This window comes from Rhinoderma darwinii, chromosome 3 (assembly GCF_050947455.1).
Source record: "Rhinoderma darwinii isolate aRhiDar2 chromosome 3, aRhiDar2.hap1, whole genome shotgun sequence".
NCBI lineage: Eukaryota > Metazoa > Chordata > Amphibia > Anura > Rhinodermatidae > Rhinoderma > Rhinoderma darwinii.
Genome location: NC_134689.1, coordinates 383512488 through 383535915, shown reverse-complemented (window position 1 = coordinate 383535915; position 23428 = coordinate 383512488). Strand labels below are relative to the sequence as shown.

At 41.1% G+C, this 23428-nt stretch overlaps 1 protein-coding gene across 1 annotated transcript in view; it reads right to left on the bottom strand.

Moving 5' to 3' along the window:
• Positions 1-23428, bottom strand: part of BMP1 (bone morphogenetic protein 1) — a 102599-nt gene that overhangs the window by 61724 nt on the left and 17447 nt on the right. Inside the window, exons 2-7 of the mRNA XM_075858861.1 lie at positions 15032-15127; positions 2751-2906; positions 2479-2596; positions 2179-2357; positions 1825-1930; positions 1022-1146 (exon numbers count right to left, since the gene is read on the bottom strand). Coding sequence (XP_075714976.1) covers positions 1022-1146; positions 1825-1930; positions 2179-2357; positions 2479-2596; positions 2751-2906; positions 15032-15127 — 780 coding nt within the window. The remainder of the gene's footprint in view (positions 1-1021; positions 1147-1824; positions 1931-2178; positions 2358-2478; positions 2597-2750; positions 2907-15031; positions 15128-23428) is intronic.

Sequence of the window (23428 nt, the reverse complement as noted above, 5' to 3'; positions counted from 1 at the left end):
AGCGTAGCCCGCTGAGCTACGTTGTTTCCGTAACTCCCATAGTAGTAAATAGTCGTTACAGAAGCAACGTAGCATGCGAGCTACGCTGTTTCCGTAACAATCATTCAGTTCTATAGGGCTCTTCTATTAGCGAGCTACATTGTTTTCACCTTCGTGGTCGGAAATCAGCCGACACACAAAGAGGTAGAACGGGGTTTAGGGGCCCCGTTTTAGAGATAGGTGCGGGTCCCAGAGGTGGGACCCGCATCTATCTGACATATCCTGTGGATAGGTCATAAATGTCCCTCGTGGGAAAACCTCTTATAATCATAGGAACTTTGCAAAATCTTCCATTCCTCCTGGACAGGACGGGGTTACAAGCGTTGTATACAGAGCAGCACTGCACTGGCACATAGGCCGCTGCAGACACATACTTCCTACCGTTGTCAGGGAAACTTCCACAGAGAGACATAAAGACATCTTGTACAGGGCATGACTGATGGGCATACGAAGAGAGAGACTGGGGCAAGAATTAAGAGGAGAAAACGCCAAGGACTAACACAAGGATGAGGAGCACACGCTACCAGCTATGAACACAGTGGGGCGCTTTACCAATAATGCCATAAGAAAGACACTTTACAAAGAGAAGGGCAGTTTAATCAAGATGGTGCACGCTACATAATACGTTTGGCGCAACTCACAACAGACTAGACGCCCTTTTCTTCCTTACGCCTCGTCATGCCCGTACTACATGTATGAATGAATTTGAATAGTTTTGCCTTGCCTCTTTGATTAATCTTTTTTTTTTTTTTACAGCTTAGTCATACACGTTAAAGAATGAGATTTAGGCTCGGGCTGCATGATGACCTGGTTGGAATTCTTGCGATGGTCACGAGTCACCTGCAACTTTTTGCCCTACAGGGAAACATTGGGGGTGAAGCGACGGTCATGGTAACCAATGTATTGAACGCAACCAAAAGTCACCATGGAGCTCTAGCCTAAAAGTGACATACCCCTTTCAAAAATGTAGCGCATGCTTTACCTGGACATTGATACAGCTTTCTGGCCTGTGCAATATCTCCAGCGCTGAGTCTTGTTCTCTGTCCTATAGACGGTTTCACTCCATTGACTTTATATCTTGGTTCAATTGTGTCTAGGTTAATTCCCCTGTAATGAGCCCAGACATAAGAATTTAACATTTAAAGGAGTTGTCCAGTTTTCTGTCATTAAGTTTATGCATTGTATAATGAAAAAAGTTCTGTAGCTTGCTTGCAGCTGCAGTTTGTTACAGTGTATCAGTTTATGAAAGAGCCATCAGTCTGATGCCTAGAACAGGAGAGAGATTTATGCTGCTGCTTTTTTTTTTTTTTTTAACCTCACAGAGGATTACCTACCCTGTAGTGGTCAACCTACCTCATTATTGGGGTGCCCATGTGTAGTCTGATACAGCAGTCATTCCATCTGCCCAACCCTGCTTCTTATAATACTACAGATAGTACATTAGCAAGAAGAGGAGGCAGATTAAAGGGTGAACACATGTCTGCAGTAACAGACTACACAGGGTTTGTTTGTAGTCTGTAACCATGGAGACACATAGGTCTGCATAGGAGCGGTTTACACAAAACAATAGGATGTTTATATTAAGATCATTTGTAAAATTGCCTATTTTTTTCTATTTAAATGTATTGGAGCAATAAAACGGTCAAATTCTGTATTAATTTGATCCAAATAATTTATTATTGCTAAAGTGAATAAATTGACTAGATTTACAGCCCCTCAGCACAACATAACTTATTATAGTCACTCCACCAATAACAATAGGGTTATTCTTTAAATAGTCCTTACCTAGAGAAAGTATTGCGAGCATAGTGCATGATACTGTCAAAGTCATACGTTTCATCTAAATAGTTTACTTCTTCTGGCTCCATTTTCAGGAAGTTATACTCCTGTCCTGAGGGAAAAAAAACAGTCAGTTAGATAGATGCACGTGTAGCTCCTCTGGGGAACATAGCAACGAATAGGAAACAAGCAGATGATTGGCCACACCCCTGAGGAGTCTGGCTTCTAAATAAATCTTGCACATACTAATTATTCTTATTTTACTATTCCACTTTTAAAGACGTGTATTGTCCTTATGTAATACTGGATATATCTAAAGAGTCCAGCCTAATAAGCACCCAGATAAATCTTCTCTAGTACCCGGTTGAATGTTATCACGGATGATAGTAACATGGTCCTCTCGGTCTGGTCTCGTGTGTTCATGCCAGAATCCTATCACATGACCCAGCTCATGAACAACAATCCCAAATTTATCACAGTTCTTTCCGATGGAGATAGCTTGTGGTCCTGCCCCACGTCGGCCCACATATGAGCAGCATCTAAAAGGAGGACATCAAAAATAGTATGTATAATTACAGAAAGATTAACAGATAGAGAATGCAGGACTTTTTTTTACACTGTAACAATAGGATTCACAAGAGAAATGTATTGGGATATTACCCGCAGGGTCTGTACGTGAATACAATGTAACTGTCCTCCTCTGTCCTCTCAACAAATGTGACACAAACATGCTTCTCCCAGTGTCGCATAGCTTGTCTGAATATTGCTTTCTGAGATCCTGTGATGGACAAAAAATGTACAATTCTGTGAGAAAATAAGAATAAATATGGCGCCACTTCCCAAACCACTACACCACCCTTTGTGTTTTTTGACCCTTAATGAGATGGTTTACCAACTTTATTCTCACCCATCCAAATTACTTCAACACTCACCAGTGAAGTTTCCATTTACGACAAAGGGAATAATGCCATGTGGCCATATTCGCTCAGGCCGAGAGGTAGCCGCTCGTCTGCCACGAGAGACCCGCCTGTCTGTTCGCGCACGTCTGCCCGTCCTTGGCGATGAACTATTCCTTGGAGGAGTAAACACTGGGAAAAATAGGAGAACACCAAATATTAGACACATGCACAGAGCCAGGACAAGACAGCTAAGAATTGGAAAAGAGACATGAGAGGGGAGGTTCTTGTTTTAGAAGAACCAAGGGAATATAAAGCAAGCTGTGGTCTCCAATCCTTGGTTCAGGGCTTGCTCGCAGTTGTATTTTTGCAACAGCTGGGGAGTCACGTTGGAGACCACTGTTGTAAGGCAATAAAAGCCCTGGTCCCTAGGATCAACACGATTTAAAAAAAAAATGTATATTCAAATCAAAATGAAACTCCTCCGTTTGGTCCTCGGGCCATCCTCAGACCCGTAAAGAGGTCTTCACATGTCCAAAAGATGCTAGTAGGCATGGTCTATCTGACCGTAGCCTCTATTACCTAGCCGCAGCCCTGATCCGGTCACGATATACTGAGCACTACATAGCTGGTACCAGTCTAGCCCCGACGTTTGCTGGCGTTGCTGCAATGCCAGCAGCTCCATGACCCAAATCGGCCCTGTGGTGGTTTTGACTCACAGTTCTAAGAATTATTAATGAGGTAACTAATATTTCCCTAACATTCCCTTCTGATGGCCCTTCTCTTCGTGTTCCCGATAGCTCCATCTGCATACAAGCGTTCCCGTACCGGTCATCTTCTGCGGGCCGCTAAGTAAATAATTCTGCGTTGGAGGATTGGTTTGTGGAAATTTCCCTGACACAGGAGATAGACTTAAGGAATTGATTGCCAGACCCTCTACTTCATATATTAACACCTGGTAGGAAACCACTGGCAGTCGTTTCCTACCTACTGTAGTTTATGGGATAATACTGCCTTTCGCCTTCCCCTCTTTACATGTGCCCACTTTCTGGGGTGCTCCTCTATTCTTCCCTTTGAACCCTTCAGGGAATTCATGTCCTAAGCTTTAGTAGCCTTAGCTAGGCCTAAGCCCTAGATTCTCCCACCGTCCCTTCCTACTTCCCTATGGGATACTTGCATAGGGCATCTCTGATTCCAGTCTTTACCATGGACGTATGGGAACCTCACCCAGGTCTTTCTATTGATTCTATTTGTACCTTTACGTGTTTTGCTCTAGCTCCTGCTAATTTGAAATAGGTCATACATTTTCAGAGATTTAGTCATTTTTCGTCCGACATCACAGACTTCACCAATAAGATTGTCTCACATTTATCTATGACATATCAAAAGATTATTATGACTAGAATTTCCCTTTAAAAAAACGCTTTAGTCTCAAGATTTTATCCATACTTTTCCGGAGTAGTCCTTTGACACATAATGGTTGTTCCAATGCACAGGAATTGATGTCCTTTCAAAATGGTGCAAATCCCAATACAGTACGTGACGACAAGGCTAAGCCATCCTGCCGCCAAGCACCTGGCATAATTCTGACTACGACAGGATGGATATGAAATCGCCGTCACTCACATTTTTCTGCTGACTAAGCAAACAGTGAACAATGTTTGTGTGCTTTCCTGTCATGACCTTACTTATCAGTACTAGATTTGTAGAGACAGGACACCCTGTCCAGAGATACAGAATCCCTGTAATACATCTCCTGACAATAACAGACAAATTTCCCTTTTCACCTATATATACAGTACATAATTGTTTTTCGCTTTTGCATAATGGCAGCCATTTTGTGAGTTAACCCCGTATTCAGCCCATCAATTTAATAGGAACCTGCAAACTTACAGGGTGAATTCTTTGAAAAATTCTCGTCGCTCTATGGTGTATAGGAATTTATTGGCTATACTTAGGAGGACTCCTTGAATTCTATGGGAGAGTGGGAGAGTGCAGTGGGCATGCTCTGTGACATGTGCAGAGGTCACTGTGCAGGGAGAGGGAGGAGGGAATCTGTGTCTATCACCTATTGTACATAGTGTGCTCCTGTTATTAGAATAGAAGTGATACCTTTCATTGTCATCCTACTTTAATGAGAAGTGACCTCTACAAAACAGAAAGTCAGCCTATTATGAAACTGAGTTTAAAGTGAAAACTGCAAGGTTTCAGGATTATTTTATTTTTTTAATATAGATAATGACATGGAAAATAGTAAATAAAAAAAATCTTAAAAATTAAAACAAAGTTCATTTTCAGATAATACATTCCCTGTGGGTTTGACAGACAACCTGCCCTTTGTTTTTCACTTGACAAAAGACCAAATGACATAATGTTTAAAGTCAGAGATGCATTTATAATGGACCAAAGAGAAGAATAAAATAAAGGGTTACTGATGATCACATGACCATCTGGACAAGGAATGCCAATTTCCTACAGCTTGCTTGCATCATACACCCTTTTTGCTCACGCATGCAAGCATATTGGATCTGCTAATTCTATCAAGTGGAACAATCCTTGAAGAATACATAAAGTCAGTAAAAAGTGGAAATATTCGGACTGTGATCCTAAAACCTTCTGTACAGTAACTATGTAGTCTCTCTTCTTCTGTATTCAGTTTCTGAGACAGTAGGAAGCTGTCTGACATGGTGGTCAGCCATATTAGCTCTTAAGGGGCTGTTCAGTCACCTGGTCACACCCCCAGCTGCCTATGCCAGCCAATCAAAGTTAAAGAACCCTCCAATCTCTTTGACTTTGCAGAGACATTCTTGGGAGAATATATGCTTGTAGCATGTTACATATGATCTGGTATTAGTGACCAAAAGTTTGTCAACCAGTAATATGTCACACAGACCACTCTAAAAGGTTATGAGGGGGGTTTTATTCTATTTTTCCCCCCAACCAGATTAAAAACAATGAATGCTGAAAAGCTTAGTTTAATGGTGACATTAGGGAAGGAAGTAACTTCTCCTCTTACTTGGGTTTCAATACAAATAAAGAATACTAGCAAACTGCACGACAAAAAAAATTATACTACAACAAATTATAGTGGAACAGCACCAAGTCACTGCTTTAGGCAGGCGACCACATGAGGGTAAACTGAGTAAATCCCAACACTCGAATTTCCACCTCAATTTAAATTTCATGTCAGTACCTACATCCATAGTGATAGAAGGATTTTTATTGCACTAACCCTTTAGGCTCATTACAAGTATTAATCCTTCCTCAAGCTGACAAATACCCTGACCAGTTCTTGCTGAAAGCTCTTAAAAAAATGCACTCTCTTCCTTACATTTGGTGCTGGTCGCCCTAACAGGATCATACTGGCCAACGAGAGGAACCCCTGATAGGCCCAAGTTCTGACGCAAAAAAAGGGCCCTACCCATGAGGTTAATCAAAAAGCACAAATCGATGGCAGTAATTCGGAAGTAACATTTTAGTGGATACTACGATTACATTGACTACTATGGTGGCGCTATGAATGGGTACTACTATGAGGTTTCCACTTTGAATGAGTTTTGCAGTGTTAATGGCTCTACTATGAGGCGGACTCCCTATGTGACACTTACACAATCCTATTCTTGGCCTGATCATCTTATCGGATCAAGATTTGGCTGCTCACTCAAATCTGGAGGAATCCATGTGTAAACCGTATTCCCTGAAACATTAATCCCCAGCTAGATCTTTTCTGGCACATCTACACATTTTAGCCTTTGGAAAATCCTCAAACATTGTAGTTTTTTTTTTTTTAGGTCTGGTCTTTTGTCGACGCCACTTGAGGAAACCTCGTGTTTGTGCTGATTTTGCAAACTACAAATTGCAGCCTGTCAGCTATATCCCATCCCTAATAGCCACCCTTCAGTGATAATCCCTCGTGTAGTTTGGCTCTCTCTAAGCCTATGCAGACCACTTTAAAGCTCGTCTTCTCTCTCTACTCTAGATTAAGCAACCCACAGCTCACCAGGTGCGGAGGAGCTACAAATCCAAGCATGTTCCGTAGAGCAGTGGGAAATGCGTCGTGCTTTTTCAGTCCCCGGATCACTAACTCCTCTTCATTCCTTCAAAACATGCAAATGTTTCTTCTCATTCCAAGAAGGAGACTCGTATTGTGGGAGGTCAATGAGCAGAAGTGTTGACTACTTACTATGAGAACTGCTGACCCCGCAGTTTGAGTGCAGAAATTCATACAAGATACAAACATTTTATCTTCCCTTACCATTCTGGGTATGTAGTACAATATCCACGTACCAAGAAATGACCTGGATACCTGTACCTTAAATGGCATATCAATTTGAATTGCTATGCAACTTCAGACTCCCCCATTATTGCTCTACCTACATGTTCCTGAATCAAGCGGCCTTGCAGAAGTCTTACAGAGAACACAAGAGCTTATTTTCTCGTGATCTATTCAATCTTCATCTGGCAGACTGCTATGGGGTGTGGCTTAATAAAGAGGTGGAGCTTAATACAATTTATCTTCTATTGCAAACAGTAGTGGTAGAGGCTCCTTCTGCAGCCAGTTGTCTTACAGCTAGACACAAGATTGTGAGAAGAAGGGAAGAGGCTGGTCTCCTGGGACAAAAATAGAAGAATTCTTTATAGGATCAAAAAGAAAAGCATAAGATTATGTGAGGATTTGCTGTGATTTTTTTTTTCTATGATTTTTAACAGGAGGTTCAGGATGAAGAGGGCTACAGGTCCTACCTAAAAGGGTAGTGCTACGGTGCATTGAATTGTTGGAGAGATATATGAAATAATTTGCGTGATTTCTTTTTTTTAACCCCTTACTGACCAGCCTATTTTAGGCCTTAATGACCAAGTTATTTTTTAAGTTTTTCCATCGTCGCATTCAAAGAGCTATAACTTTTTTATTTTTGTGTCGACATAGCTGTAGAAGAACTTTTTCTTTGCAGGACAAGGTTTATTTTTTTAATAGCACCATTTTGGGGTACATATAAATTTATTGATAACTTTTTTTGCTGGGGTGATAGAAAAAAACTCCCCAGCAATTTCGCCACTCTTTTTTGCGTCCTTAATTTACGCCGTTTCCCGTGTGGTATAAAGAATATCAATTTATTCAGCGGGTCGTTCTGATATATAGTTTTAGGTTTTACTACTTTTACACAGTAAAAACAGTTTTTTCAAAATTATTTTTTTAGTGTCTTCATATTTGAAGAGCCACAACGTTTTTATTTTTGTATTATTACCTAACAATTAACTAGAGGCAGACCTGGGGTACTTAGGCTCCAAGCTGCCATAGAAGCCATCGGCACCCTGCGATCTCATCGCAGGGTGGTGTTTGGGTGAGAGAGGGAGCCCCCTCCCTCCAAAATGACTTTGATGCGCACTCGCTATTTAGCGCCGCATCTAAGGAGTTAAACGGCAGATTTCGGTCTGTCCTCTCGAGCAGTCCTACCTCCAGTAGCTGAGAGTAGGGAGCTTTTACTTCTCCCGGCGGCGCTGCTTTATTCTGTCCGTTAGTGGCCGCCATGAAAAGGCGTATTGGTGATCACTAACGGGTTAAACACCACAAATACAATATTTAAAACTCATTACATCCATGTATAAAAATATATATCTCAGGATTAATATAGCTAAAGAGGTCCCTACATTTACATTGCCTGCATGCAGTTATGACTTCATGGTGGTCTGCATGATCAATTTACATTTAATCAGTCCCTTAGTGAATGTGTGTCCACATGTGTGTGTATTTCACAAGTCCTTAATTCTATACAGATCTATTGTAGTGAGGCTTCAGCATGCATCTAGACTGGAGCCTCCAGCTACGTCCCGACTCAGAATGGCCTTAAATATGTTTTATGGATGGTGTCAGGACATGAACTGTAGCTGCTCCAGGAATCCCGCATTTATCATCATTATGTTATGTCTGAAGACTGCAGGCCATGAAAACGCCAGGTTAAAGTTACACTGCAATAGCCCCAGACTTTACCACTTTGCTATCCATAGTATCAGCTATTTCCTTCTCCGGCTTGCTAAAACTAAACATGGAAAAAGCAGCATTCAAAATATTCCCCCATCTTACATTTAATGTCTCCCCACTTTCCCCAGTCTCACAAGTCCTCCTCGGGGTAACTTTAGATTTTGCCCGGTCCTTCAGACTACACGTGGGCACTTACCACCTCCACTTCGAAAACATTTCTAGAATCCACTCCTTTCTCAACCTTCAGACAATGTTAGTACATGCCCTCATCATCTCCCACCTAGACTACTACAACAGCCTTCTAAGTGGCCTCCCATCTAACACTCTTGCACCCCTCCAATCCATCCTCAACTCTGCTGCCAGGTTACACCACCTCTCATCTCATTCCACTTCTGCACCCCCCCCTTCACTAGATACCCATTGCCCAGCAAAATCAGTTCATAATGCTAAAACAAGGGTATCCACTCCATATATCCCGGCCCTAATCTCCCGATACTTCCCTACACGTAATCTCTGGTCCTCAAAATGTATAGGCAATTTATAAATATGGTGCTTACAGTTACTGGAACCAGGATATATATCTATACAGAGAAAGGAAAGGATTATTACGCCACTCCATGGAGGGAATAAAGGAGTCGTGAACTAGGGCAAATTGGCCAGGAGAAACACAGAGACTTGAAGGATCCGATGTAATATTTTTAAAGGGGTGGGAAATTGAGCCCATCTCAAGAAGAAACTTTGGCAATATCATGTACAAATAGCAGAAGGGGCCCATTGCGAACACCCAAATGCTTTTGTGGGTTCTAGTCACAATGCTGAGACAGATGGGCCCATCCTTGTTGCCCTTCTCATGCTTTGGAGAAAAGGGTATTTACCCCCACATTTTTTTTTGTGGCACCCTATGCCCATTTATAAGGAAATAGGAAAAGAGGATAGGACTAGCCTGAGCTGGGACTTCCTTCTTACGGGCCCCATAGCAGGTCCATGTGTTGCCTCCATGCTATGTCCGCTCTCAACTATAGTCAGCAAATATAAAATCTAGCATTTTTGTAACATACATTTAATATACTTTTTTGCTGCTTTAACTTATTTAGCCATTTATTTTTACTTGTGCAGTGTAGATAAAATCCTAAGAATTCCAACTAATATAAATTCAAATTTTTAAATTGCTTAGTTCCCAATAGGAAACCAATGGTGACTTAGCTTAAAAAATTTACAGTGTAAATACTTTAAACACATTTTTATTAAGTCCTATAAAGCTAAATTCCTAACTTTCAATTGTATAATTTTTAGTACCCTGGGTGGAGCTTAGTTGTCATTACGGTGTATACTTCAAATGACAACCGTAGGGATAGATAATTAAATACGGCTGACATTTCCTGGTGTGTGTGCGATAAAATAGATCATAAAAGTAACAGCCACAATCTGCTACAATGTAGTAACCATATTGTAACACACGAAGCACAGTGCAGCTAAAGAACAAATACAAACACTATTTAAAAAGGACTTGTCTCATGAAGACCACGCCTGTCCACAGTGGCGTAACTAGCGGCTGCTACGTAGCCCGTGCCGGTGGCGCGTGCCATGCCCGATGGCGCCGCTATCAGCTGCAACAGCGGTAGCGATGCCACATTCAATAGTATCTGCATCCTTAGGACGCAGATACCATTGAACACTATGACAGAGCAGGGAGGTATCTCCCTGCGCAGCCATTGGCTACAAGCCGTTAGGCCTGCAGCCTATCAGGCGCAGGGTGACGGGATCCCTGCTCAGCCTGGCATGATGAAGTCACTTGATCACGCGGGTCTATACAACGATCCCGTCGGCGTTGAGGCTTGTGTAGAAGCAGCATTCGTCGTGGGAACAGGACCTAGGTGAGCATACATTTTTTTTTGTTTTATTTGTTTGGGGAGCTCTATCTACCGGCGGGGCTGTATGGCAGTATCTCTAGGGGGGCTTATAGTACGGTCTACCGGGGGGGGGGGGCAGTCAAAAGTTTGCTATAGGGCCCAGTCTTTCCTAGTTATGCACCTGTCTGTCCATATGCCATATTAGAGCATATGGATATCAGACAGAAAAGTCCCTCGCTCATGACCCCCTCTATGAGTCAGACTGGAGAAACCGGCCCACCCATGCATTTTTAACAGTTGATCACTGGGGGGTTACAGAGGCCGGACATGTGGTGATCAATTAATTAACAAGGTTGTCGTCATTAGACAACCCCTTTAAGTGCCATTTTTCCTTCCCCTGAGAGGGTGCGCCTTTAGAATAACTACCAAACCGGGAGATATACTCAAACAGTCATAGTGCTGTAAGCATAATAAAAAGGTGTGTGGGATGCAACACTAAGGCCAGATGGGGTAGGGTTAATTCAGACCGAGACCAGTATTATTAATATCTGTTAAATTCTGTTGAAAGGAATATGCAGGAAAAAAGAACCACATAGCAAATAACTGTTGGAGACGGATATGTAGCCAAAGTATTAAGTAAATCTGAATATACATGAAGGAAGGAAAGAACGTACGTGAAGAAATATACAAGAAATGGAGAAAAGCCAGCCATAAAAACAGGAATGTGGTTGAAGCTGGGAATGAGTGGGGTGAAATGCAGATAGAGTGTGGGATTAACATCTCCGAGACTGCTCATTTACATACAGCTTACATCTAGATTAGAAATATACATATAGAGAACTAAGCCATATATGACGTCCCTATAAATCAAAGCTGGACATCACTTATTTCCAACTGCAGAAGAACATGAGTAATAAAAAAAGTTACCCCAATGATAGGGTCACATACAACATAAAGATAGCAGAACTTAGATTGTACACATGTAGTGCTGAAGTCACGTGAAAAAGACATCTACAACTTTAATTAACTAGAAGAAGACAAGTTTAGTTTGAGATTTCTATTTATTCTTCCTTTCGCAGTTTACTTTAGTTCCTACTTTGTGTATATTGGTGTAATAAAAAAAAGATTATACAAAAATGGTAGATTTGGGTGTTGTGTTTCCTACAACGATCGCCTACTCTAATAGATTACACAACAATTCAAATACTATTAAACATTTCGTCACGTATTCTTGACCGTAGGTGGCAGTGTTCTAGAACTACTGGTGATGTACCAGCTTTAATTTGTCAGGCCTACAGTTGAATTGATGGTTTATGACTTCCTTTCACCCAACCAACAGGTTATACAAAAGGTGTTATTCAGCAGGAGGAGACAATGAGCAAAGTAAAAAGCTAAAATTTTTAATGCATCCTAGGCATGATGGGAGTAAAATTTGGAATTAAAACGTTTGTTGAGAAAATCCATATTTTAAGAAACCTCCTTTATGTACTAGGGATCTCCCATCAGGGTTTCCTGATACTCTCCAAATATTGAAGAATTCAAATAGTTTTTTCACAGTATTTTTCACCCCAAAAAATGGTAAATACTGGAGTTAAGAGCCCATTTGGGTAAAAGTACATTTTTCAGAGGCATATCCCAGAAGAGAAACTGGGCGCCAGTCTCCGTTCCTGGTGAACAGATGGCCACATATGAATACTTACTCTCCTTTGAGGTCTATAGGAGATTTAGAAACAGACAATTTAGCAAATATGGGATCTTGGGATCGGTGGGGGTCCCACTAAATATTTATGGCATATTCTGTCGATGTTCCATATATGTCACGAGTATGAACACCCCTTGAATGTAACTAGTTAATAAGAGGCTAGTAAGAATAATTACTCATATTGAGAAATGTAGATGCTGACACAAGCCAGCTGTATGTTCATAGGTCCCTGAGGGCACCATCACTGCACTTACATAATGTGCGGTATTACATGATAAGTTATATGTTGGACTCAAATGCTTATTTTTCCCATTTTTTAATCTAAAATATTGGAGTGTTCGTTCCATTCTGGAATAATAGCAGTACAGAAAGAAATCATTTTTGTGCCATCCACAGCTAAATAGAAATAAATATCACGCCATGCTCATTTACAAGGAACGGGGTGACTTCACTGACAACTATTGCAGGGTGTAGGTGTGCGTATAAATCTGCGGACTGTATAAAATCATCTCCATGACAGTTCATCAAAACAGGAAACTAAAGAGAACAACAGGATGCGAGTGTGGGGGACGTCTATATACGAGGAATTAGATAAAATAGTGCTTATGAGGGAGGAAAAGTCGGGTTATAAGTGAGGAAGAAATCACAGGAAGGGAGAGTCCCAACCATGGACGACAACAGTGATATTACAGAGTCAAGAAACAGAACAGGGGGTTATAAAAAAACAAACTAGTTATCAGGTCATGGAGTCACATGTTATAATATTGTGTCATTTTATCTGTTTTGCTAGAAATGTTCATTAAAACAGAAAAAAAAAAAAAAAACATACAAAAAAAAATTATGTGGTTAATTTCAGGCTACAATATGCGCCACTTTTTTTTTTTAAACTCTTTCGTTTACTATATCACAGATAATGTATCCAGTAGGGTTTTTAAAAGAAAATGAAACTTTTATTGATTCCATATAAACGAGCCTCAAAACTTTTATCTTAAAACACACATAAAAAATCTGATGAAGACTGTAGTGATTATTTCCACGAGCGACAGAAAATGGTGGGTATACAATGTACTGATTAGGCCTTGTTCACATCTGCGTCAGGGGCCTCTGTCGCAGATTCTGCTGAAAATATCTAAAAGAATAGCACCGTCGGTGAGGTTCATGGTGTAATGGATCCGCCACTCCCAGTTATTCCCTTGTTTTACTCCTCTGACTGAGCAGAATAACAGAATACCGAACGCAGATGTGAACTAGGCCTAAATCCTATTTTTCCCTTTGTCTAGGATAGAGGCAAGGAGAATTGCTCTAAGGTCGAGTTCACACGTTGTCGATTCGTCACAGATGTGACGCGGATCTCACCTTTTGCATTGCAACTCAGCCTAATCATCTGCTTGTTCCATTCAGCCATATGTATTTAATTTCAGTGTATTTCTGTGACTCATCAGGTACTCCATAGGGTATAGGTTTAATTAGATAGATAACATTAAAATGTATTTTTGAAGTTTGGCGGCATGCAGGCTCGCATTATAAAGGCTGAGCTCCTCCGTCAGCTGTCTATCCCGCCCCTTGACCAACCAATCACAATACTTTGAAATCAAAAGCCTATCAGCTATGGTCCCGCCCTAACAGATGCCGATCCCTGTTGATGCAGACCAATACATAACCTTATCAACCCTTTGTGTGAGGTGATTGAGGTTTCCGAAGTCTCTGACCTATTGACTTCCCCGGAGGGCATGCCATATGAGCTGTCACAATTGTTGTGAGAACTACACTGCATCATTGCCACAGTCCTTTAAACAGATGGTAGAGCGTACATATGATTGTTAATAGTTTAAAAAATGGTTAAAGGTTTATCCAAGCGGGTACATATATCCCACACTTCGCCACTTATAGATATTAGGGTGAAGCCAATAGCCTCCAGAGACATTGATCTGACCATCCAAAGATAAATATAACTATTTAGTTTTCTTTTTAGTTTACTATACTAGAAATAATTGCACAGTATTTCACTTGTTGGAGCAGCACTCTGTGCTTCAGAGCTGCCCTTCCCACAGTAATTGGGGGCAGGGAGCTACAAGCATAGTCAATCAAGTGGAGAACTGTGTTGATGGAGATGAGAAAAAAAAGACTGCTTTTTTTTCTTCCAGAAACAGCAAAAAAAGTCTGGTCTGTGGATTGTATCTGGTATTGGAACTCAACGTTATTCACTTTTATAGGGTAAACTGGAATTCCAGAGACCGCCAATAAAAAGGGAACTTTTCATGGAGATAAACCTCCATGGAATTAAGGTATGTGTTAGAAGCCCTGATTGAGACAAACAAAAGAGTTTCATTGGTGAATGCCCCCCAGTTCGGGTCAGTGGTGATAAAGCGGAGGAAAGACTACATGCTAATGATGTGGCCCCTTTGGCTCATTGGCCAAGGTTGACAGCGTGATTGCATTCTTGACTCCTTTCTTGCCATGATGACATCCATATATCCACGTGGTCCCTCATGGGCAACCAACATTGAGGGCCACCTCATTAACGTAGAAGAGGCACTCCCACTGCGACACCCCAAATTGGTATCAAGGGTACAATTCAGCAGAGCTAGTGTAGTAATTAGGACAACAGACTTGCCCTTGTCCAATTATATGTTATATAGAAGCAGCTACAATACCGGACATTATTTTTGGCAGAAAGTATACACCTCTTCAGACTAGGAGAGAGAGAGCGCAAGAAAAGAAAGAAAGAAAACAGCTGGGAGTTAAATAGGAAAATACCACATAAGAAACTTTTATTACAACTGACCTGAAGAGCGCGTTCTGTTTCTTGAGCTCACACGGAGATCTATCCTCAAGTTGGCCAAATCCTCTTCATCCAAAGCAATATCCCCCCAGAAAGCAGCTAGAAGTGAGAAAACCACAAATTAGAGGGTATGCTTCACGGAGCGTAAATCTTAAACCCAAAAATGATGTAACACCTGATCGAGGACCAGCAGAATATAGGGCGGCTACGTTGGTGTTACTCTCCACAGTCAAATTGTGAGTGTGACTCAAGGGAGTGGAAGTTGCATCACATGGTTTGGGTCAAGCAACCTATCTGCATCTAGGATTGCACACAAAGATCCTGAGTAGATCTGTCCTTACATCTTGCCTTGTAGCATTAAGCAAACATTAGCCAGCCAGGGATGAACTAAACACTTTAAAAAAAAAACAAAAAAAACAACAACTTACAAGCCATTCCAGAAGCCAACTTTACTGTTTTAGTGGCCCAAGGACTTAGACTCAAAAACTTCTCCCTGGATCCTAGGTTATGTCCAGGCCAGGTCTAAGCAATAACAGGATTGAAATGCATAAAATGTTGCATCCCAAGTCACTGTGTAGGTCTAAAAGTAATTCTCTGTAATTTTTTATCCAACATCAGTAACAAAAAAGCATAAACTACATCGCAAAAAGTGCTCGGCAACGTCATTGCTTGCAGAACTCCATCGGGACCCAAAAACAACGCATTGTGTTGTAGGATTCGGTTTATAATGGACTACAATACCGCACATCATATAGAAAATTAACAACATGGGGCTGTCCCCTAAAAAAATTAAGTCAAGAGGTTCCACAAACTTATTTTTGCAAAAATATAGTCAATAAGAAATCATGGTTTATTTTCCAAGAAGACTTCTTGTCCCATCTCTACCTTTAATTCTGTAAAAACTCGGATTTGAGGGCCAGAGTCATATGCAACAAAGTTTTTAAAAAAATACTTTGAGAACTCCATTGAAGAGAATGGGGTTGTTAAGCAATAGATCCCTAGTTAGAAATTAACGACGGTCTGTGAGGGTCCCTAGGTAAATCGATGATGTGAGGGTCCTCTTTTCATAATGACAGTGATATTTATTCTGTTAATTAATACCACCACATAGGGTCCAAATAAAAGAGCATACAATACCCAAGTCAGCTACAGAACCATTCACAACAGCAGCCACACCACTACATCCAAAGTTCTGTGTAACACTAGACACAGCCTAATTTGGGCCTGAAGGCTCCGAGCCCATTTTTGAAATCTGACTTATTTCACTTTATGTGGTAATAACGTCGGAATGCTTAAACCTATCCAAGCGATTCTGAGATTGTTTTCTTGTGAGACATTGGGCTGTCGATATATTCAGTGTTTATTTGTGAAAAATTGCAAAAATTTAGAAAACATAGAATTTTTCTGAATTTAAATGCATCTGCTTGTAAAACAGATGGTTATACCACCCAAAATAGTTACTAGTCCACATTTCCCATAAGTCTACTATAGATTAACAACGTTTTTTTGAACATTCTTTTATTTTTCTTTACATTACAAGGTTTAGAATATAAACAGCAATCTCTCATATTTTTAAGAAAATTTCAATCAGTCATCTCGGGGTGGGCACGGCTCATTAGTATAATGTAAGAAGCGAAGTATTGCCTCATTTATTTATTTTTTTAGGTTTCAGTTCAGTTCTGAAGTTGATTTGAGGGGCCTATGTATTAGAAACCCACATAAAACACCCCATTTTAAAAATTAGACCCCTCAAAGTATTAAAAACAGCATTTAGAAGTTTTTTTTAACCCTTTATGCATTTCACAGGAATTAAAACAAAGTGGAGGTGAAATTTGCAAATTTCATTTTTCTTGCTGAATTTCAATTGTATTAATTTTTTTCTGTAACAGAAGATTTTACCAGAGAAACACTACTAAATATGTATTGTCCAAATTCTGCAGTTTTTAGAAATGTCCCACATGTGGCCCTACTGCGCTCGTGGACTAAATCACAAGCCCCAGAAGCAAAGAAGCACCTAGTGGATTTGGAGGCCTCTTTTTTATTAGAATATATTTTAAGCAGCATGCCAGGTTTGAAGAGGTGTTGAGGTGCCAAAACAGTAGGAATCCCCCAAACCCCATTTTGGAAACGACACCACTCAAGGAATTTATTTATGGTTGTTGTTACCATTTTGACCCCACAGTTTTTACACAGCACGTATTTGAATTGGGCTGTGAAATTTAAAAAAATGATTTTTTTTTCCCAGTAAGTTGTCATTTTTCATCAAGATTTCTTATTTTAACAAGGAATAAAATACCCCATTTTGTTGCCCAATTTGTCCGGAGTGCGGCAATACCCCATTTGTGGTGATAAACTGCTGTTTGGACCCATGGGAGGCCTCAGAAGGGAAGGAGCGGTATGTATTCTTTGGAGTTCAGATTTTGCTGGATTGGTTTTCGGTGCCATGTCGCATTTGTAGAGCCCCAGAGGTATCAAAGCAATGGAAACCCACCAGAAGTGACCCCATTTTGGAAACTACACCCCTCAAGGAATTCATTTATGGGTGTTGTGACCATTTAGACCCCACAGTTTTTACACAGAATTAGTTTGAATTGGGCTGTGAATTAAAAAAAATAAATAAAAAAAATCTAATTTTTCCAATAAGATGTAGTTTTGGCTCAAAAGTTCTTATTTTCACAAGGACTAAAATACCCCATTTTGTTGCCCATTTTCTCCTGAGTACGGAAATACCCAATTTGTGGTGATAAACTGCCGTTTGGGCCCATGGGAGGGCTCAGAAGGAAAGGACCACCATTTAGCCTACTGGAGATTTTCTGGTGCGAAGTCATGCATGCAGAAGCCCCTGAGGTACCAGTACAGCTGAAACTCCCGAGAAGTGACCCCGTTTTAAAAACTACACCCCTTAAGGCATTCATCTAGAGGTGTAGAGAGCATTATGACCGGAGACATACATCCCATAAACTGTAATGTGGGTTCACCTGGGTACGGCAATACCCTACATGTGGCTGTTATCTGCTGCCTGGGCACACGGCAGGGCTCAGAAGGGAAAGAGGAGGGGGATAAGCTGTGCGGAGTGCATCAGGGTAAGTAAAACCGGGGTAGATAAAAAAATCAAGGGATGTATGATACATTTTAAAACACTTTCATACAGAGCCCTGGTTTTTCAGGACACGTGTCACATTGATATATTGTGTCCTCCCTTATCCCCCTCTTATAGCACACTTTGCACCTCTTTTGACTTTTTCCCTTCTTACCAGTTTGGGGAACTTCTGGAAAGTGTTGCCCTGGTACGATGCGTGTGGCCTCGCTTCCAGAAGTCCCTGGTGCCCCCCCTTTCTGGTCCCTAAAGATTACTTTCTTGATAACCACCTCCTGAAATTCCAGGAAAGTTCCCATCTGGCCTGTACATCGACGTAGCACGTACGCATTGTACAACGCCACCTGTATGAGGTGCCCGGCCAGCTTCTTATACCACACCGCATGGCACTTTAGGGCTTCAAGACTTGATCTGACAAGTCCACCCCTCCTATGTACCTATTGTAGTCCAGGATGCAGTCTGGTTTGGGGGTCTCTGTACTGGTACATGGGTACTGGTGTGACATCTCCCTGGTCTTGTACTTGACACACAATATGTTGCTGCTAGATTGTGCCCTGCGCTCACCCCTTCTTGCTTGCCCAAGCAGAGTCTTAGGGAGGCCTCTCAGATTTATTCTTGCAGTGCCGCATGACTTCTGGAAGCGAGGCACTTGAAGAGTGGGATGCTGGTATAAAAATTATCCAGGTAGAGGTGGTAACCCTGGTCCAGCAGTGGGTGCACCAAATCCCACACAATTTTTGCATTAACTCTCAGTAAGGGAGGGCATTCTGGGGGCTGAATACTGGTGTCCTTCCCTTCATATATCCTAAATTTGTAGGTATACCCTGATGCGCTCTCGCACAGCTTATACATCTTCACACCATAGCTTGCCCTCTTACCCGGCAGGTACTGGCGGAATTGAAGCCTCACTTTAAAATATACCAAAGACTCAGCAATAGAAATACAATTCTCTGGGGTGTATGCTTGGGAAAACCGGGCACTGAAACGGTCTAATAGGGGTCTCCATTTATACAAACGGTCAAAACTGGGGTCATCTCGGGGTGGGCACTGCTCATTATCAGTATAATGTAAGAAGCGAAGTATTGCCGCATTTTTTTTTTTTCTTAGGTTCCAGTTCAGTTCTGAAGTGGCTTTGAGGGGTCCATATATTAGAAACCCCTATCAAACACCCCATTTTAGAAACTAGACCCCTCAAAGTATTCACAACAGCATTTAGAAAGTTTATGAACCCTTTAGGTGTTTCACAGGAATTTAGAGCAAAGTAGAGGTGAAATTGACATTTGTCAGAAAATCCTTTTTATTCCATTTTTTTCTGTAACACCGAAGGCTTTATCAGAGAAACGCAACTCAATATTTATTGCCCAGATTCTGTAGTTTTGAGAAATATCCCACATGTGGCCCTCGGGCGGTAATGGACTGAAGCACCGACCGCCGAAGCAAAGGAGCACCTAGTGGATTTTGAGGCCTCTTTTTTATTAGGCACCATGTCCGGTTTGAAGAGGTCTTGTGGTGCCAAAACAGTTGAAACCCCCCAAAAGTTTCCCCATTTTGGAAACTAGACCCCTTGAGGAATTCATTGTAGTTTTCATGGGGTGCATGTGACTTTTTGATCAGTTTTTATTATATTTTTAATTGGCGTGGTGACTAAAAAACAGCAATTCTACTATTGTTTTTTTACAGCGTTCACCGTGCGCTATAAATGACATATTCTCTTTATTCTGCAGGGCGATACGATTACAGCGATACCGGATGTTTATAGTTTTCTTATGTCTTATGGCGTTTGCACAATAAAATACTTTTTGTAATAAACAGTTTACTTTTTGTGTTACCACAAGAAAACCGTGCGAAGACTTGTTTTTTGCGTAACGAACTGTAGTTTCGATCAGTACCATTTTTAGGTACAGGTGAAGTGACCAAAAAAATTGTGATTGTGGTACGGTTTATTATTATTTTCTTTTATGGCGTTCACCGCGCAGGATAAATAACGAAATAATTTTGTAGTTCAGGCCATTACGGACGCGGCGATACCAATTATGTATAGTTTATTTATATATTTTTAATAAATAATAATAATAATAATAAAGACTGATAATGGAAAAAGGGGGATTTTTACTTTTAAAACCTTTATTTTCTTATATTTACACAAGTTTTTTTTTTAGTTTATTACTTTGTCCCACTAGGGGACTTGAGGGCAGGAGGCCCTGATCGCTATTCTAATACACTGCACTACATGCGTAGTGCAGTGTATTAGAGCTGTCAGATACTCACTGACAGCAAGCATAGTAGGTCCTGACTCTGTCAGGACCCATTAGGCTTCAGTCGATGGCTTAGCCGGAGTCCATTGTTATCACTCTGGTTGCCATAGTAGCCATCGCCGCCCGCTATCATGTAGCGGGCCGTCGATGGCGGTTTAACCCCTAAGGAGCCGCGACTTGAACGCGGCTTCTGAGGGGTTAATCTGCGGGGACACAGCGATCGGTACCTGCACATTGAGCTGTGATTGCCTACTGTCGGAAACTGCAAATATCACAGCTCATGAACGCGCCCCGCACGAACGGCGCCGTGTGTTTTATCCATGACATACAATTATGTCATGGAGCGCGAACGATGCAGTTACCATGACATAATAGTATGTCCTGGAGCGTTAAGGGGTTGAAAGTGGTTGTTGATTCAAAAAACTGCACCAAAACTGCACTGTGTGAATAAGGCCTTAGGAAAAACACGGACTATGGAATGTTGGGGGTGGGGCGATGGTGTTTCCATGGTATTTGTTCCTTTTTCCCTCCTTATAATCCAGCCCAATACCTGGTAACAAGACCTTCAGGCTATATTTACGCATAGCAGTTGATCTACGACTGAAAACCATATTAAAAAAACGCATCCATCATGCAGTTTTTACTTTTCAATACGGTTTAGTTTTTTCCTGAAATTGCTTTGAAAAAACGCACAAAAATCGCAGGAAAAAAACGCATGCGATTTTTAGACATAACACCATTGGATTGGTATTGTGTGGACACCCAGAGGGGAGGAAAAGCAGTCAAATCATGGCATTCCTTATCTGTACCGGTGCCATTAATCAAATTTTTCTAAAAAATATACTTAGGTGAAGAACCTCTTTAAAATTGCTATGAGATACTATTAAGGTATTTTCCATGTATTGAGAAGAGGAATTTCATAAATTCTTTAAGTCTGGTTTGCCATCTCATTTTAACACAAAATTAAAAAAAAATAAACTTCGAGTGATACTTCGCTACGAGCAATGTTGTAACTTTCAGGAATTCAGAAGAAAATACCGTATGGAAGCGGTCGTCATTTAACACATTGAAAAATGTAACAGCTGCAATCTCACCTGGATGTGGTTATTACAACGCTCACAAGGAGTGGAAGTAACATTTTTATTTCATGGGTTTGCTTATTCAATGGACTATTAAGCAAGGTCTATTGTTTGGCACAATTCATATGTTGGAGGCCAGATATCCGGCACCATCTAATGTAGAACTAAAAGGCCACATACAGTTCAAAACAACTTTTAGGCTGGGTTCACACGACCTATACGTCGGCAAACATCCGCCCATTGCTTGCAATGGGCTTTACGGTGTACTGTGCCGACGACCTGTTATTTTACACGTCGCTGTCAAAAGATGGCTCGTAAAATTATAGCCTCGTCAAAAGAAGTGCAGGACACTACTTGGGACGTAATTGGAGCAGTTTTTCATTGACTCCAATGAAGAACAGCTCCAAATTAAGTCCGTAAAAGACGCCCCGCAATACGCGAGTACATGCAATTACGTCTGAAATTAAGGAGCTGTTTTCTCCTGAAAACAGCTCTGTAATTTCAGACATAAATGCAGTTATCGTGTGCACATACCCTAACCCCAAATACAGCATCACTCCCGACACACTTCATATTTAACCAGAACATATATTCCCACATTCCACCATTCCGGTCACCAGAAGACATGCCATAATTGGTCTCCCAGACACGTTAGGGCTTATTCAGTCGAACATATATATAGTCCGTGTGACGGCCGTTTTTTTTCTAATGGCTGTCACACGACTGCATGTATTTCTAAGGGGCTGTTCACACGGCCGTTGTTTTAACGGACCGTGTTTATTTTTGTCCGTTTTCACTGATCCCTCAATAGACTCAAGTGCGCGACTCAGACGTAAAAAATGGCAGTTTTTCACATCCGCGTTTACACTCGCTTGTTTAAATAAGCCCTTATGAGAAGGTCTCCCAAATGAGCAATAATGTCTTTAATTCTCCCATCCATCATACATAGAGAACATTATCAGTGATACATCTGCAACATACATGCAACCATGAAGAATCAAAATCTATACACATTTTTTGCTGGATATCCCCTTTCCATATGCCCTAATATGGACATCACGGGATCCCCCTTCTATAAGCTAGAACAGAGAGCATCTTCCCCTGGTCCTATTTCATTTGCAAGGGGCTGCATGTAATACCTCTTTTCACCTGCAGTGGCCACTACAGGAAAGACAAGCAGCCAAAGGAGCTTCCCCTTGCGAGAACAACTGATCGCTGGGGGTTAAAGCCCTTTTACACAGGCAGATGCTTACATGAAAGCTCGTTCCCGATCACCAGCCCATGGCAGCGATCACACGATAAGGGAGCAAGAACTTTATCGCACCTTTATCATAAACCGACTAAAGTATTAATAATTAGACATGGACAAAATACCATAGAGTTTAATGGAACGGATGTTGGCAGGTTGTAGGTCTATCAGGTCCAGGTAACATGCCAAACTATCTCCAACCAGAACAGGGTAATATGCTGTGGTTGGTAACAGTGACACCTTTGTCAATGAAACCTGGAATACTGTGGTTATCATGTCTTACAGATGTTGAGGCGTCAATGCGTGTCCCAATAGGAAACTTCCTACTGTTAGTCAACTATAAACTCAGGTTTATTTAGATCACCCTTAAGCTGTTCTGAAATATGGTAGTTGTCAGATTGGGTGTATACATCTGTTTGCTGAACTGTGGTGGGTTTCCCAATTCACAACACCTACAGAGAACATTCAGAGACACCGGTGGAAGTCAGAAGACTGATGTTATTACATATGACTTCCACACGCCTAAACAAACCGAAAAACACAGGTCTCCAAATGCCCTTTTCAGGGACCATGATGCTTTTCAAACTTGCCAGATGCGGAAAGGAAGTAAAAACCATAAAATGTATTATTAAATTGGTCATCACTTTTAACGCTCCTGGTCTGTAACAGTATAAAAACAAAACAAAGACACAAAAAAAACACAATGGTATACAAAGGCCA